Source organism: Hyperolius riggenbachi, chromosome 1 (genome assembly GCF_040937935.1).
Source record: "Hyperolius riggenbachi isolate aHypRig1 chromosome 1, aHypRig1.pri, whole genome shotgun sequence".
Lineage (NCBI taxonomy): Eukaryota > Metazoa > Chordata > Amphibia > Anura > Hyperoliidae > Hyperolius > Hyperolius riggenbachi.
Window position 1 is genome coordinate 592,511,280 of NC_090646.1, and position 16,732 is coordinate 592,528,011.

A 16,732-nucleotide genomic window follows, 5' to 3' on the forward strand; every position below is an offset into this window, starting at 1 on the left:
TCCTTCCTTCCTTCGCTCTCTGTCTGTTAGGGCTTGTTTCCACTGTTGCGACGCGATTTCGCCGGCATTCCGACGCTTGTAAAAACACATGCGGATGCGTTTCCGCATGCGTTTTTACCCGCGATTTCGCGTGCGATTTCGCATGGCAGGGTGCCATGCGAAATTAACCATGACACTGCCAGGGCAAAATAAAATTGAAAAAGGTGCGAAATCGCGGGTAAAAACGCATGCAACAAATGCATGCGTTTTTACTATTAAATACATTAGCGGCGATTCGCATGCATTCCACTCGCAGGCGAATTCGTTGGCTCTTTTGTGCGTTTTTTTACCGCTGAAAAAAACGCACCTCAACAACACTACAGTGGAAACAGGCCCATCCACTTGCATTACATGTGCGAATCTGCATGCGTTGGACGCATGCAGATTCGCGATAGTGGAAACGAGCCCTAACTGCTCGTGTACTGGCAGGAGACTGAACTGGGTGTGGCTGCACATGGGCTACAAACAGCCTTTTGGCCTTCTAATTTCTTGCTAAATGTAAGCATAATTGCCCCCTGTATATGTAGTCACTGACTATACATAGAATAAATGGTCTTGATGCAATAAAGCTTATGTCACCTTGTTAAATTTCACCAGATTGATTTATATAACTTATATCTTCATCGCAGCCAGGCAGTTTGCACTGAGAGGAAATCAATATTTCAGCCTCCATATCCCTCTCACTTCAGTGTGCTTTGGTGATTGTATTGTGAGGGGAAAAACATCCTGTTGTCTACAATCAGTGCTGCTGGCAGCCAGAAGCTTTGTCTCTCTAATGGACACTCTTTTGAGTGCAGAAAGGGCCTTTCAGGGCCTTTTTTTTTTTAAACAGGATTCTGTTCTTAAAAGTTATGATATGACAGATTTATTGGAGCTGAGAGGAATGTTGGACTGTATTTTCACTGTAAGATAAACTTGTATCCTTTGCTCTCTGCCGCACTTGTGTGTGAGAATGCTTGGACAGTCTCTGACCAGCCTCTGTTTATGGGGCCACATGAACTGTGTTTGTGTATGAGAGACTTATTTTTTGTGATCTGTATTTCTGCATTTCACCAGACAAGAGTGCCCAATACAGGAACGTAGAGGGCGCTGTGCTGATCTTCTTACCTGGGCTCGCTGACATACAACAGCTCCACGATCTTCTCTCTACTGACAAGCGATTCAGTGACCGGAGGAGGTAATAACTTACAGCTTCAAAGCAAAGAAACAAAAACCCACGGTGTGGCCAAAGTGAATGAGTTCTTAGGGTGGGAACATACTAGGCAGAATCAAATATACGTTTTCCACTATGTGCTCTGGAAAACGCATATGCGATTCTGCCGAGTGTGTTCCTACCCTCATTGTTCCCTTTCAAGTGCTAGGATTACAGTTTCACTTCTAGCTGTACTCTGTTATTGCTAAGCTTGTGTAATTAGATCTAGCCTCAAGCCTGCTTCAGATATTAGCTGGTTGTTGGATGTGCAAATAACAATATGACAACCGCTATGACAGACATGAATATGAACATGCACACTCAGCACAGTGGCATACTTGGTCCAAAACACAGCCAATTCTCTCCAAGCAGGAGATGTGGGGATGGTCAGTGAGGTGCAAGTAATTTCAAGTTGATGCAGGATTATGCAAATTGTGTATGCAAATGTATGCAGATTGAAAAAGATCAAATCCTGCTGAGGTAAAATTTGATTGGCCAATTTCCTTTTTTTCCCCCAACAATGGTTTTATTAAGGAAAATATAAAATTCTACAAATAGTACAAATTTGTCAGTCATATAAATTACAAAAAGCATCAACCACCGAACATGCATATAGCGTCTCCAAGGGACGTAGGGAAAAGATATAAAACAGACATTAGGCCATAAATTGGTGGAGCACCAAGCCCAGATAGGATCTTGCAGATCATGATTGGTCCATTTTCAAGCTGCATACATAATTTGCATAATCCTGCATCATCTCAAAATTATTTGCATTTCATTGCCCATCCCTAGTGGAAAGAACTATAGCAGTCAGAGGAGTAGTGTCACATCCAGTGTCTTAGGCCTCTTTCACAGTAGGACATTGCGTTTTGATGCGACGTTAAGGTCGCAACGCAAATCACAACGCCCCAAAAAAGTCACACCGCAACCTAATGTCCCGTTATCATCGCATACGGTAGAGCATACAGCAATGAAAAGTATGCTTCCAAGTCATTACTGAGCATGTGCAAACAGTCCAACACAGCTAATAACGTGTATAACGCACGGCATACAGCACTTTCTAATAACGCTACACGTTACACACAAACGCAACGTGTGCACTGTGAATGTCGCACAGACTTAGTATTGCTGTGCGTTAGTCTGCGTTGAAACATTTGCTATCGTGTGACTTTAACGTCGCACTGTGAAAGAGGCCTCAAAGGAAACCCGAGGTGAGAGGAATATGGAGGCTGCCATATTTACTGTATTTCCTTGTAAACAATGCCAGTTGCCTGGCAGCCCTGTTAATCTTCTGATATGTTGTGTCTGAGTCAAAACCCTGGCACAAGCATATGGCTAATCCAGTAAAACCTGAGTCAGCTGAGTCAGAGTACCTGATCTGCATATGCTTGTTCAGAATCTATGGCTAAAAGTATTAGAGACACAGGATAAGGAGAACTTCCTGGCAACTGGTATTGGGAAAAAGGAAATAAATATGGCAGCCTCCATATCCCTCTCACCTTGGGTTCCCTTTAATATGGCCCCCAGTGACTTCATTATATCTATATTCCAATTTTTCCTAATAGAAGGGTTAAAGTGAACCTCCGGACTAAAAATCTACTCAGCAGCACTGAAAATGCTTGGTGTTACTTTAACAGTTTCACAGCATCAGAACTTTGTTTTTCTTACCAAAGCATCATTTTTAGCTGCATTTTTACCTAAGCTCCACCCATCAAAGAAAAAAAGCCCGGGCTTTTTCTCCCTGATGCTGTGCAGAGCATGATGGTATTTCCTATGTTGTTATTCACGTTGCATAGCAACTGGGAGAGGTGCTCAGGACACAGGACAGTTGGAACTGTGTCTCATGCTCCCTGTCACCTCCTTTCAACCAAAAAGATGGCTGCCCTCATGAAAGCAAACATTTGCATGTTCTTTTAAAACAGGGTGGTTAAGCGATTATATTACCTATCTATTTTAATTAACATAACTAATGTAACTTAATGACAGTATGTTTGTTTAGGCTGGAGTTCCTCTTTAATGACACAAATCTGTTACCTCTATATTAGGGGAAACTGGCTTGTGTGTAACACGCTGGATTAGATAACGCCACATCATACCAATATATATCAATCATCATTTGCCATTTCTTGTTACAGGTACAAGCTGATAGCCCTGCATTCCATCCTCTCCAGTCAGGATCAGGCTGAAGCCTTTGTACTTCCCCCAGCTGGGACCCGCAAGGTGGGCTTCAATTGGATCTATCAATCTTAATGTACTGAAATAACTGGTGTGCAATTTAGTCTAAGTGAGCTATATCTGTTGTGGTGGAGTTCCTATTGCAAACCCAGACTGTTTATAAAAAAAATGGTTCATGTGCATGATTTGTACATTGTTAATCAGGATCTATCCCACACGATATCCATTAGAAAACATGAGCCTGAACTAGTTCTTTAAAGCCGCAGCTACACGTGCGGATGCTGTCAGTAATGCAGAGGCAAGCAGGTAATCCTCTGCTAGTGATTGTATCCCTGGGCAGGGAAACACTGTGTGCCATAAGCCCATCTCAGCAAAGTAAGGCCCAGTGCACACCGGGCGGTTTTTGATGCGATCCGCCGGCCGCATCTGCCTGTCAAACCGCTCGGTTAATGTATCTCAATGGGATGGTGCACACCGGCGGTTTGAGGATTGTAGCAAACCGCAAACGTGCCTCCTGCTGCACGTTTGCGGTTTGCAGAAGCGTTTCTGCCTCAATGTAAAGGATAGGAAAAACGCAAACCGCTCTGAAAAACGCTACTTCAGAGCGGTTTGCCAGGCGTTTTTGTTACAGAAGCTGTTCAGTAACCGCTTTTACTGTAACAATTTGTGTAATCTGCTACACAAAAACACAGCCAATACCGCTTTGACATGTTTAGAAATCCGCTCTAAACATGCCTAGAATCGCTCTAAAATCCGCTCCCAAAACCGCTAGCGTTCTGCAGATCTGCTAGCGGTTTTGGTGTGCACTGGGCCTAAATGTTGAATCAGATATGATTGGATTTAGGCAACTCGTCTCAAGGTGGCCACTAACTGTCCAATTTCTAGCGAAAAATAGTTAGAGCGATCAGAAATTCTGATCGGATTGGTTGTAAATAATCTCAGCTGATGGGCATCCGATTGGATTTTCATCAAACCAAAATTTGAATTTTCTTGTTGGTTGTGGTAGATAGGAAGCAATGATTGGTTCGTTGATGGTGTAGGGAACGATTTTTCTTCCGATCAGAATTATCTGATTGCTCAAACGATTTTTTGCTAGAAATTGGAAAGTTAGTGGCCACCTTTAGAGTAGCAGCAATATGTTCTCATAACTCGCATACACTTGGCAAGCTTTGTAATAGTGGATTAACTGAATCAGATGAATTGGTGTCCCGGAATAATACTGCTGTTAAAGCATACCTGAAGTGAAACAAAAGTGCCCAGTTTAACTTCCCTGGTGCCTCTTCCAGCACCTATAGTCCTTCGGGTCCCTCACACCTCCTCGTTCAAGTTCAAGAACTGCCCAGAATGCTCCTGGGAGCGCGATCAAGGAGGCCTGGGGCCACGCATGCACCTTTTAGAGGGGACAGTTGCTGACCGGAGCAGAGCGAATTGACTGCGGGGGACCAGAAGGACTGCAGGTACCTTAAACTGGCCACCTTTGTTTTACTTGAGGTTTCCTTTAATTGGCTGCCATGGAAGATTGCACCAGCAGGTGGCAGTGTTGAATAGTTTAGCATTACTGTAGACCAGTGTTTCTCAACATTTTATTGGTATGTACCCCTTTTAAAATCCTGTACTCACCAAGTAACCCCTAGCATAGTAAATATTATCACAAGTACCCCTTGACAAATATATATTTAATCGTAGTATATGATAATTGGTTCTAAACAATTTCCAAGTATGCACTATTGCTTTTAATTGCTAAATTAATTTAAATTAAATTAATTGCTAAAATACTTATTTGATATTTAACCTCTTGAGGACTGCAGTATTGAACCCCCCTAAAGACCAGGCCATTTTTTGAGAAATTGGCCACTGCAGCTTTAAGGCCAAGCTGCAGGGCCACACGACACAGCACACTAGTGATTCCCCCCCACCAACAGAGCTTCCTGTTGGTGGGGTCTGAGCGCCCCCCAGTTGTTTGTTTGTTTGGTTGGTTTTGTTTATTTGACATTTGTCGCAGCGCTGTACCAATGATTAGACGGCGGTTTTGCCGTCTAACAGTCTCCCGAGCGGCACACGCCACTCGGAGACTGAAGACTGAGCTCCGTTTCGCCCACCAAGCAGGAGATGTGCACACAGCTTGAGTGCGATCTCCTGCAAAACAGAGCCCCAGGACTTTACGCCGATCGACGTTAGGTGGTCCTGGGGCTGCCGCCGTGGCCACTCCCGTCGGCGTGACTCGGACTGCTAAAGGTTAAACAAGATTATTATTTTCTAAAACTCTAAATTTGTGATTATTGGTTAAGTATATCAAACTGTAGTACCCCTGCAACCATCAGAAGTACCCCTGGTTACCACGTTGAGAACCGTTCTAGGCTGTAGACAACTTGGTCACTGAAATGAACAGACTGCACAACAGTGCCACCTAGCAGCCATGGGGAGCATTGCTACTGCTTGTAATCAAGCAAAAAGCTTTTTTTGTCACCTGCTCCTGGTGCTTAGAGGTGCACATAGGGTGGAAGCAGGTACTGGGGGCCTGGAGAATAGGGCATTCTGGGGGCTGAGGAGGTATTTGCATACATATAACTGAATTGTGTAAGTGCAGTTATCCAGTTATCCTTAAAATCCTTTCTATTATGGAGTGGAATAGTCAAGACCGGTTATTATTATTATTATTTAGTATTTATAAAGTGCTGGAATCTTACGCAACGCTGTACAGAGTATATTGTCTTGTCACTGAACTGTTCCTCAGAGGGGCTCACAATCTAATCCCTACCATAGTCGTATGCCTATGTATGTATAGTGTAGTGCATGTAGCCTAAGGCCAATTTTAGGGGGAATCCAATTAACGTATCTGTTTTGGGGTTGTTGGAGGAAACCCAAGCACCCGGAGGAAACCCACGCAGACACAGGGAGAACATACAAACTCCATGCAGATACTGCCCTGTCTGGGATTTGAACCGGGGACTCGGCGCTGCAAGGAGAGACCGCTAACCACTATGCCTTTGTGTTGCCCACAGACCGGTCTAAGCAACCAATCAGATTTCGGCTATTCGGTATACCAAGACTCTTGATTAGCTGCTCTGGAAAACTTTGACTTTTGCTCTCAGGTTTCTGTACAACTGTCTCAATAAACTGTCCCCAATCAGAGGTCTCAGTCACTTATCTGGAATTCCCAATTTCAGCGGAATTTTACTTGGCAGAGTGCCAGGTCACTGATGCCACGAATAAAGGCACAGGGAGGTTTATAGGGGACAATATGTAATATTGTGAGACCTGATGATTCCTGCAAACGCCATAAATCATGATGACTTTCCCTGATTCTAGATTGTGCTGGCAACTAACATTGCTGAGACGGGTATCACCATTCCAGATGTGGTGTTTGTCATCGATGCTGGTAAAACCAAAGAAAACAGGTGACCTCCTCTGACCTCTATATATGTTTGCATGATGAAATCACAATGTATTTTGTGTAAACGCTTGTTTTTATGTCACCATATTCACATTTCTTTTCATCCTGTATTTCCTTTTCTATTAGGTATCATGAGAGCAGTCAGATGAGCTCCTTAGTGGAGACGTTTATCAGTAAGGCGAGCGCTCTGCAGCGGCAGGGCCGGGCTGGCCGCGTCCGAGAGGGATTCTGCTTCCGGCTCTACACTAAGGAGAGGTAATCCTCTTACCAACAGAGAAGCTGCGAGTTTGGGGATGGAATGATTAACCTTAAAGGACACTTGAACTGAGAGGGATACGGAGGCTGCCATATTTATTTCCTTTTAAACAATACCAGTTGCCTGGAAGTCCTGCTGATCTCTTTAGCTGCAGTACAGTAAAAATGAGCACAAAAAGCATGTATATGCGCATTGAAAAATAAATAGACCAGCTTGGCTAAATTAATGAACTAATAAGCACAAAAACGGAGCCAATATAGGTCCAGCCATAGCCGGCCTTTGATATGAGCGACTGGAGCGGTCGCTCAGGGCGCCAGCTTCCAAGGGGGCGCCTATGGCTGGTTGCCTATACTGAGGGCACCTACACCTGATTTCCTATACTGAGGGCACCTACTCCTGGCTACCTATACTGGAGGCACCTACGCTTGGCTACCTATGGGGAGGATGGAGACTTTCAACTGACTTCCTATATTGGGGGCACCTATGCTTGGCGACCTATATTGAGGGCACTTATACATGAAATCCTATACAGGGGGCACCTATTCCTGGCTACCTATCTATACTGAGTCTGAGGGCGTTTTGGAGGGGGGCGCACTGCAGCTATAATGCGTGGTGCAAATTGTCAGTGCTGTGCTATCATTCTAAATGGAGGAGGAGGTGGCTAACTGTCCCACTGATTGTTTTTATTAATATTTCTGAAAGGTTCTAGCCTTCATTTTTAAGTGTATTTATGATAATGCACTCTTTCCATCCATTCGTGGTTATTATTAGTATTTTTTCTATTATACATATGTGATGTGTCACGGAGATCTGAGCATTTGGCATGATGTGTCAAGACGTCAAAAAGGTTGGGAACCACTGTCCTATCAGGTAACTAAGGAGAAAAGGGGAATTGCATATGGGCCTGTGTGTGTGTATACGTGCATACGTGTGTGCATATGCACGTGGGAAGAGGATGAAGGGGGGCACAAAAATCAGGTTTCGCTCAGGGCGCTGTGAAACCTAAGGCCGGCCCTGGGTCCAGTAATAAAGTAATCCACTAGTCACACACTATAGTGCAAAAAAAAAAATGTAAGAAATGTTATTAATGATTAAATTCCAATAGTTAAAAGACATTAAAAAAATGTCTTTTAACATAAAACTCAATGTAATCCGTAATCCTAGCTCACAGAAAAATAGCAAATGCTGCATGACCATGCACAATATAACAAACACACTATGTAAGTCAGCAAAACAACAAATGTAAAAAATGACAGGTAGGTCACCTACCTGCGTGGAAAATATTCAAATTCATGAAAATATATATACAAGCAATTTGTGTGAATAAACAAACATTAACAGTCCTAAATGGTGAAAAAGACCAAAAATATTCTGTGCAAGAAGGTCTGTGCATATGCGCCCCCATACAAAATCATATGGGTGTGCGCAACACACACATGTGCAACGTGTCAAAATAACATCCAGCAAAAAGAATGGCTGCGACATCCTGTGCAAAAAAAAATGCCATATAAAGTGCAGTGAATGACCGGCTTATCAGATAGGTGAAGAGCGGGGAGACCGGGAGACTAGTGACTAGTGGATTACTTTATTGCTGGACCTATATTAGCTCCTTTTCTTGTGTTTAGCTGCAGTAGTGTCTGAATCACACACCTGAATCAAGCATGATACTAATCCAGGCATACTTCAGTCAAACATCTGATCTGTATGCTTCTTCAGGGTCTATGGCTAAAAATATTAGAGGCAGAGGATCAGCAGGACAGCCAGGCAATATGCATTGTTTAAAAGGAAGTATGTCGGACTCCATATGTCTCTCACATCTGGTTCCCTTTAAACATCAAATCACCTCTGTCCCATCGAGACATGAACCCCACAAGACCTCTGATTGGGCCTTGCTGAATCGGGCACTTTTCATTTAATAAATTGGAAGAAATGTCAGCCACTTTCATCAGCTCAGAAGAGGCTGAAGGGAAAAATGGCCGGACAGCTTGTGAGAGCAGTTAATCTACTTTCTCCAGACAACAAAGAGCCTAGTAGTCAACACTCATGTAGATTCTAGTTGTTCAAGTTGTCAGGATAGAGGTTTGTATTGGTTTGAACACTTCTGGGTAAAAATGATCTATCTGCATTGTATGTTCAAACCCCCTCCAGTGTGTAGCAGTGGTTGTTCTAGCTCAGAATGTCACAGGAAGACATCTGTGTCGGATTGGACCAGTCATCCAAAAATAGCAGAGAAGGGCTTTGACACTATTTATCAGCCTAGAAAGCTGTCTTATCATGTTTATTATTTGGACCTTTGAAAGACCATGTGCACCCACCTCCCAGGCAAACTGACCGCTGAACATTTACTCAATGAGCGTCCACTGGCTAGACTTTTTGTTGCCTGGCGTAAGAAGATTCTCTGTATGTTTTTATGTCTGGCTAATTCTTCCTTCAGTAATTTGCTGTGACAAGAGCTCAAAGCAGTGGCAGCCACAGAGCCCCATTCAACTTGCATTCTTTAGTGCAGTTTACTGTATTATCCTTCCTTTTTTTTATTATCCTTACTTCTGCTTGTGTCTTTCTGCAGATTTCGCAGTTTTTTGGATTACTCTGTTCCAGAAATACTGCGGGTTCCGTTAGAAGAACTGTGTCTACACATCATGGTGAGATTTCTCACGCTGCTCATTCCCAACCAGGAGAGTCCTAAAAACTGACTATTAGGGCCTGTTCACTCTATCAGCACTCTGCACCACCACTGCCTTTATAATAACACACTCGATCACAAAGGCATTCTGTGCTGTGTGGAGCTGTAATGAAACGCAGCTGACAGCGGTTTGATACAGAGCTCCAATTACTTGTATGGAATGGAAAACCCCATAGTGAGTATACACCATCTAAAGCAGCAGCGGTACTGAGCCCCGACCTCTGTCCTCCTGTGCCGCTAGTGTGACCGAGCCTAGAGGGCGTTTTTATTTATTTCTGGACAGTCTCTATTATTATTGGCAGCATGGGCCCCGATTTCCCAAGGCTGGGGGGGAAGTGGGGACTCTGTGATTCTGCAAACATGGTCTAGATTTTATTTTTAAAAAAAATGGCTGCTTATTAGATGGCAAAGGTTTGCTGCCTCGATTTAACTTTAACTGCTTCAGACCGAAGCGTTGTCCTGCTGGTGGCTGTGCGGGTCAGACAGGACGTAGATTCCAACTATTTACTGCCGTGCACTCGCGCTGTCCTTGCTGTTCGTGCAGCTGTTCCGTTGCTGCACTGCACCCACTCACTCTGCTGTCTCAGTGACAGCAGAGCTTCCGCATCTCGGTTATCAGCCAATTTAATTGTCTCCTGACCCCGTGATTATTCTGAACTAATCACAGTAATCACAGGGCACAATAGAGAAAGGACTACTCTGAACCACCGATGGGCAGTGGGAGGGTGGCGCCACCAGGACCACCTAACGGTCTGGGAGGCGGGGTTTAGCAGAGAACGCAGCAAAAGTTCCCTGGCATGACGCAGAACGGCCTGCCAGCCACAGTCGGAGCTGGTAAGCTGTTAGAAAAAAAAAAACAAATATTTATGTGTACTGCACTGCGATCTAGCACAGCACTATACAAGGGACAGCCCTGTCACTTAACTGTCCCTCTGGGCTCACAATCTACTCACATACACAGGCTGATGCCTATGTATGTATCGTGTATTGTATGGATTGCAGTGTAGGGTCAATTTAGGGGGGAAAGGGGAGGGGGACACAAAGACACAGCTCTATTAGTGAGAAGAAAAGGAGGTAAGTTCATGTCAAGAGGGAAGGCTCTGGGTTCTATAGAGTAGAGTTCCCAAACCCTGTCCTCAAGGCCCACCAACAGTACATGTTTTGCAGAAAACCACAAACATTCACAGGTAGGGTAATTAGTGTCTCAGCAGAGCTGATTAACTCCCTCTGTGGATTTCTACAAAACATACACTGTTGGTGGGCCTTGAGGACAGGGTTGGGGAACACTGAGCCTTCCTGGTCCTCTCATGGTCCCCACGTTCCAATGCTGTCACCTCTTTCCAGTCTGTTGTCGCAGAAGGCTATGGAAGTCTTCAGCAGCCCGAGTGCTCTGGGAGATGGGCAGCGCCGTACTTGCACACAAGAGAGCATGCTGGCGCAGTACCAAGCCGTCTGTCTTATGCTGGGAATACACGTCTCGATTCTGATCCATTTAGATGACTCGATAGATAATTTCCGATATGTCCGATCCAATTGTTTTGCCGCTCGATTCCGCATTGAAGACAATGCAAAAAGATTTAAAAAATGAGTGGAAGATAAGAGAAGCGAGTGGGGAATCGATCGAGCGGGGGAATCGAGCCGCAAAATCGAGCCATGTATGCCCAGCATTAGGAAGCCCTCTGGATCCTGAAGACTTCCGAAGACTCCCGCATTGGCACAGAGCAGTATTTGACCAACTGGTCGAATACTGCTAACGAGGGTGACTGCACTGGAATAAGGGGACCGTGAGAGGAACGGAAAAGTAGGATCCAGGGCCTCTCCTCTCCACAGGTAATCTGAGGGTGTTTTGTTGTTTTTTTTTAATTTCAGTTGACATTCACTTTAAGGGGCTAAGGTATTTTGAACACACCTCAGTATATGTTATATGCACACCTCTGTACACGGGTGTCCGCACGTCGGGCAAATTGGGGCGTCTGACCCTGACTCGCATCCCGCTGATCCCCCCCCCCCCTGCTGAATCAGTGGCGGTGCCCTTCGGTAAGCCCCCCCACCTGACCCCGCGCAGTGAAGGGGGAGCAGCAGGCCCAGCGGAGGAGAAGGGGGGGCGTCTCCACCCCCCTTCCCTCACCTTTGGGCTCCCCCTTACTCGCTCTCCCCTCCATAATTGAGCGGCGGGCGGCAGCAGAACACTTCCTCTATTCCCTGTACGCGAGGAAGGTCTGTGCACAGCTGGTCTGGTCTAGTCAGTGACATCAGACCAGCGACGCACAGATTTCCCTCTTGCGCAGGGAATAGAGGAAGTGTTCCACTCCACTGCCGCCCGCTGCCAGTCGCTCAATTATGGAGGTGGGAGCGAGGAAGGGTGAGCCCTGAGGTGAGGGAAGGGGGGGGAGATGTCCCCCCCTTCCCCGCTACTGTGCCTACCGCACCTGTCACTACCTAAACTGGGGGGGTCATGTCACTACCTGAACTGGGCAGTTCCTTTCACTACCTAAACTGTGGGGTCCCTGTCACTACCTGAATTGGGAGGCTCCTGTCACTACCGAAACTGAGGGGTCCCTGTCACTACCTAAACTGGGGGGCTCCTGGCACTACCTAAACTGGGGGGCCCTGTCACTACCTAAACTGGGGGGCCCTGTCACTACCTAAACTGGGGGGCTCCTGGCACTACCTAAACTAGGGGGCACCTGTCTCTACCTAAACTATCCAGCCCAGCCAGCCCAGCATCACCACCAGCCAACCAGCCCAGAATCACTGCCAAAAAGGCCACAGCATCACCACCAGTCAGGCCAGCATTTACTTCAACCAGCCAAGCACAGCCCAGCATCACCACCAGTCAGGCCAGCATTTAATCCTACCTGCCAGGCCAGCATCACCGCCAGCCAGGCCAGCCCAGCATCACAGCTAGCCCAGCCACAGCATCACCGCCAGCCAGGCCACAGCATCACTGCCAGAACGTTCGGCCCACACATCATCCCCAAGCCAGCCAAAAACAGTATTGCCAGGCCAGCCAAGCACAGCAGCCAGTAGAGGAGAATTCAGAAGCCAGGTGAGAGGTGTCTACCATATTAAAGGGGCATTCTGCCTATTTATGTGAAATGCTGTCTATTTATGTGCCTCATGACTGCTGAATTTGTCTTGTTGGGGGCCTCATGGTTACTGAATTTGTCTTGGGGGCCTCATGATTGCTGGATTTGTCTTGTTGGGGGCCTCATGATTGCTGAATTTGTCTTGTTGGAGACCTCATGATTGCTGAATTTGTCTTGATAGGGGCCTCATGATTGCTGAATTTGTCTTGTTGGGGGTCACATGATTGCTAACTGCGAGACTATGGGAAAAGCTGAATCATCATCATATGAGACAATAGCATTTGTTTGTATTCAGTTTAAATTGCTGTGTTGGCACTTTGCGATAGATAAGTGACTTTTAGGTTGCAGTTTGGGCACTTGGCCTCCAAAAGGTTCACCACCACTGTCCTAGTCTAATGTCCCACCATTGCTAATTTCATGTAAATTTTGCTCCACCCTTGACCACACCCACATTCGGGTCCATGACCACACCCATTTTTTTGGCGTGCCGCAGCACGTACCCCCAATTTTTGGCTCACCTTTTTGCCCCCCCACCTGGAAAATTTTCTGCGGACGCCCATGCCTCTGTATGTGATGTTTTGTTGATGTGTAGTTCTGTTTTGTTTCTTACAGAAGTGTGATCTTGGCTCCCCTGAGGACTTCCTCTCTAAAGCATTAGACCCACCGCAGCCCCAGGTGATCAGTAACGCCATGAGCCTGCTGCGGAAGATCGGCGCTTGTGACCTCACCCAGCCATTGCTTACCCCTCTGGGCCAGCATCTAGCTGCACTGCCAGTCAATGTAAAGATTGGAAAAATGCTGATCTTCGGTGCTATTTTTGGCTGCCTGGATACTGTGGTGAGTAGAAGTGTCCCGATCTTGCTCTGTGTTATTTGATTGTGATGTGCAGACCTCATTTCATTGTAACATTTCATTAGTAAAAGTGTGTACACAGTGTAGATTTCCAGTGGTGTAACGAAGGTGCTTGGGGCCCCAGTGCAAGTTTTACAGGGGACCCCAAGCACTCGTGGAGCCCCAAAACCTACCAAGGACAGCTGCAGTGTCAGAGAGGTGTAATCAGATAAGGATGTATTACCATTAAGCTTCCCACTGAGGCATAGCCTAGGCTGTTTATTATGCAAAATCCCCCCTCCCCCAAGCAGGGACTGGGACACCAGCTATTATTTTTATACTGGCTTCAGAACTCTGTTATGCTGGATCCACACGGTGCATTCGCGCACTCGAATTCCCGTCGATTCGTTTATTTCCAACATGTCCGATTTGGATTTCGATGGATCGTTAGGTCGATTTGCATGCAAAGTATGCCGAATCGACCTAACGATCCATCGAAATCCAAATCGGACATGTTGGAAATAAACGAATCGACGGGAATCGAGCGGGAAATCGAGTGCGCGAATGCACCGTGTGGATCCAGCATTAGGCCTGAAACCCACTAGCAGCCCTTTTCTAAGCGCTGTAGATTTAAAATGTAGTGCTATATGTGTGATCCCACTTGAAGGATGTGATTTTTTTTTTTTTTTTTTTACAAATGCCCCATAGTGTTACATTAACAAGGGCTTCTCAAATCACAAGCACTTAGAAAAAAAGTTGCTAGTGGGTTCCAGGGCTTACAGAATATTCTGCAGAGATCACTTCCCAGTACTAAAGATGTTGCCTTCTGTGATAAATTACAGAAAGTAAATCAGGGAGAGAAAAGATTTTACAATGGGCAAACACTAACTACAGTAAATCATTGATACATTAATATTGTCAAAAATAAGCCATTTTTTTCATTGTTATTTCGGTTACAGTTCCTCTTTAAGGTGATCATTTGTGATTCAGCCTGTTGGATCACTAATGAATGACTGTAGTTAAGGTGTGTACACATGCACAGTTACTGTTCCCTGCAGGAATTGGGACTCAATCCCTAGGGTGATAGTTTCAATCAGCCACGTAGGCTAGCGAAGTGTTCTGTTACTGTGGAGGAGGGCGGAGGGATACCGCACAGGGAATGGCAGAGCAGCATGAAGCGGGAAAGTTAAGATGGAAAAACAATGGGTCAGCTGGTGCTTAGACAAAATTGTCCAGCTGCAGTCTGGATCCCATCATGTTCCCCTACTCTGTGTGCCTGCAATGAGTGTTGGTGACGTGTATTTTAGTCCAGTAGTTATTGGAGCTCTGCACATCTTATGCTATTAAAGGGGAACTGAAGAGAGAGGTATATGGAGGCTATCATGTTTATTTCCTTTTAGACAATACCAGTTGCCTGGCAGCCCTGCTGATCCTCTGCCTCTAATACTATTAGCCACAGCCCCTGAACAAGCAGGCAGCAGATCAGGTGTTTCAGTGGTTCAGACTTATAAGTCTGATCTGACAAGATTAGCTGCATGCTTGTTTCTGGTTTTAATCAGATACTACTGCAGAGAAATAGATCAGCAGGGCTGCCAGGGAACTGGTATTGATTAAAAGGAAATAAACATGACAGCCTCCATATACCTCTCTCTTCAGTTCCCCTTTAAAACATTCAGGTATGAGTTTTTGAAAGCGCTGCCATTCCTTTTGCTGTATGAATTTAATGTGTGTATACTAGTGGCTAGCTGCATTCACTGATCCACAATTATTCTACAAAGCTTTAATTTAGAATTAGCACACAATTTGCATCTACTTTGCATTCAGGGCGTGTATTTAGTCCAGAGGGGCTTTGCATTGCCATTGTAGGTTTGCACACGGATGCATCCATGAGCGCTGTCACCAAGTCTGTATGTAAGTCTGGATCACTCGCCAACGGGTGGTGGAAGGGTGGTGGAAGGGGGGTGGATCACGGACCAACATACACTCACTAGATTCACAGTAGAATGGCCACCACAGCTGAGAACCATCTAGCATGTGTTCAAAGCTTTATTTTTGTGGGAACAGTAGTGTGTGTCATGCTTGTCCTCCCCATCACCTTTCCATAGAACTTGATGGGCTACTCATCAGAGAGCCAACCAGCGTGTCTGTACATTGATCCCTGCTAAACTGTCACCTGATCCATCTCAAATGAAATTGAAAGTGTGAACATAGTTTAACATTAGCTTCTGCCTGATGATAACTAAGGTATACAAACCACCATTCTTTCTGTTCTGCCTAGTAGTGATATTACAGTGTGATTGTATTATGACAGGCAATTCTGGCTGCCACCATGACTGAGAAGTCGCCATTTGTAACACCGATCGGTAGAAAAGATGAAGCAGATCTGGCAAAATATGCCATGGCCATCGCAAGTTCAGATCACCTGACCATCGTCAATGCCTACATGGGGTGAGAGATAAAAGTTGGGCTGAATGAACCCTGATGTCTTGTTCCCAGATTGTAACATGCATGTAAGGTTTGGTTGTCCTCTCATTGGCTTGCAGAACATAGTGGGAGCAGTAGTTTGTCAGCAACTAATGGTCTGCAAATTAGCTAAATACTGGTTGGTCAAGCTTGGTACTCCAGACCACTGCTGGTGCAAGAGGTCCGCAAAAAATGATGCCCTGTTAATGTCCATTTCTAGTCACATGTTTGTCCTTTCCACTATACTAGTCTAAGCTTAGAATTATTTATTAAATAAAAAGAAAAAAAAAATTTAATTGGTTAAAGCAACAGGCACTGCTCATTTTCGTTTCTCTCCTCAAGCAGTGCTGCTTTCAGGAAAGCGTGTTCAGTGCGTGTGGCTGGCCTCTGATTGGGCACAATAGAGGTAGTGTCTACAACTGTAGGGTGATGGCAAGAGAAGATTGTTCTCAGCTCTCTCTCCTAGACTCTTTGAAAAGGAGACTACCAGTTCTCATCATGATACTCCCAAGGAGCAGAGGCTGTCATCTGAAAAAAATAACCTTTTTTTTAGTACATAATGCTACTCTCAGGAGGTGGAGAGATGCACTCCATTAGCGATGGTCAATGA

The 16,732-nt window shown here is 45.3% G+C and overlaps 1 protein-coding gene across 2 annotated transcripts in view; it reads left to right on the forward strand.

Moving 5' to 3' along the window:
- Positions 1–16,732, forward strand: part of DHX29 (DExH-box helicase 29) — a 61,594-nt gene that overhangs the window by 34,585 nt on the left and 10,277 nt on the right. For both annotated transcript variants that reach the window (XM_068249243.1, XM_068249249.1), the window contains exons 17-23: positions 1,096–1,216; positions 3,367–3,451; positions 6,716–6,804; positions 6,927–7,055; positions 9,623–9,698; positions 13,441–13,665; positions 15,971–16,107. In XM_068249243.1, the coding sequence (XP_068105344.1) occupies positions 1,096–1,216; positions 3,367–3,451; positions 6,716–6,804; positions 6,927–7,055; positions 9,623–9,698; positions 13,441–13,665; positions 15,971–16,107 (862 nt within the window). The remainder of the gene's footprint in view (positions 1–1,095; positions 1,217–3,366; positions 3,452–6,715; positions 6,805–6,926; positions 7,056–9,622; positions 9,699–13,440; positions 13,666–15,970; positions 16,108–16,732) is intronic.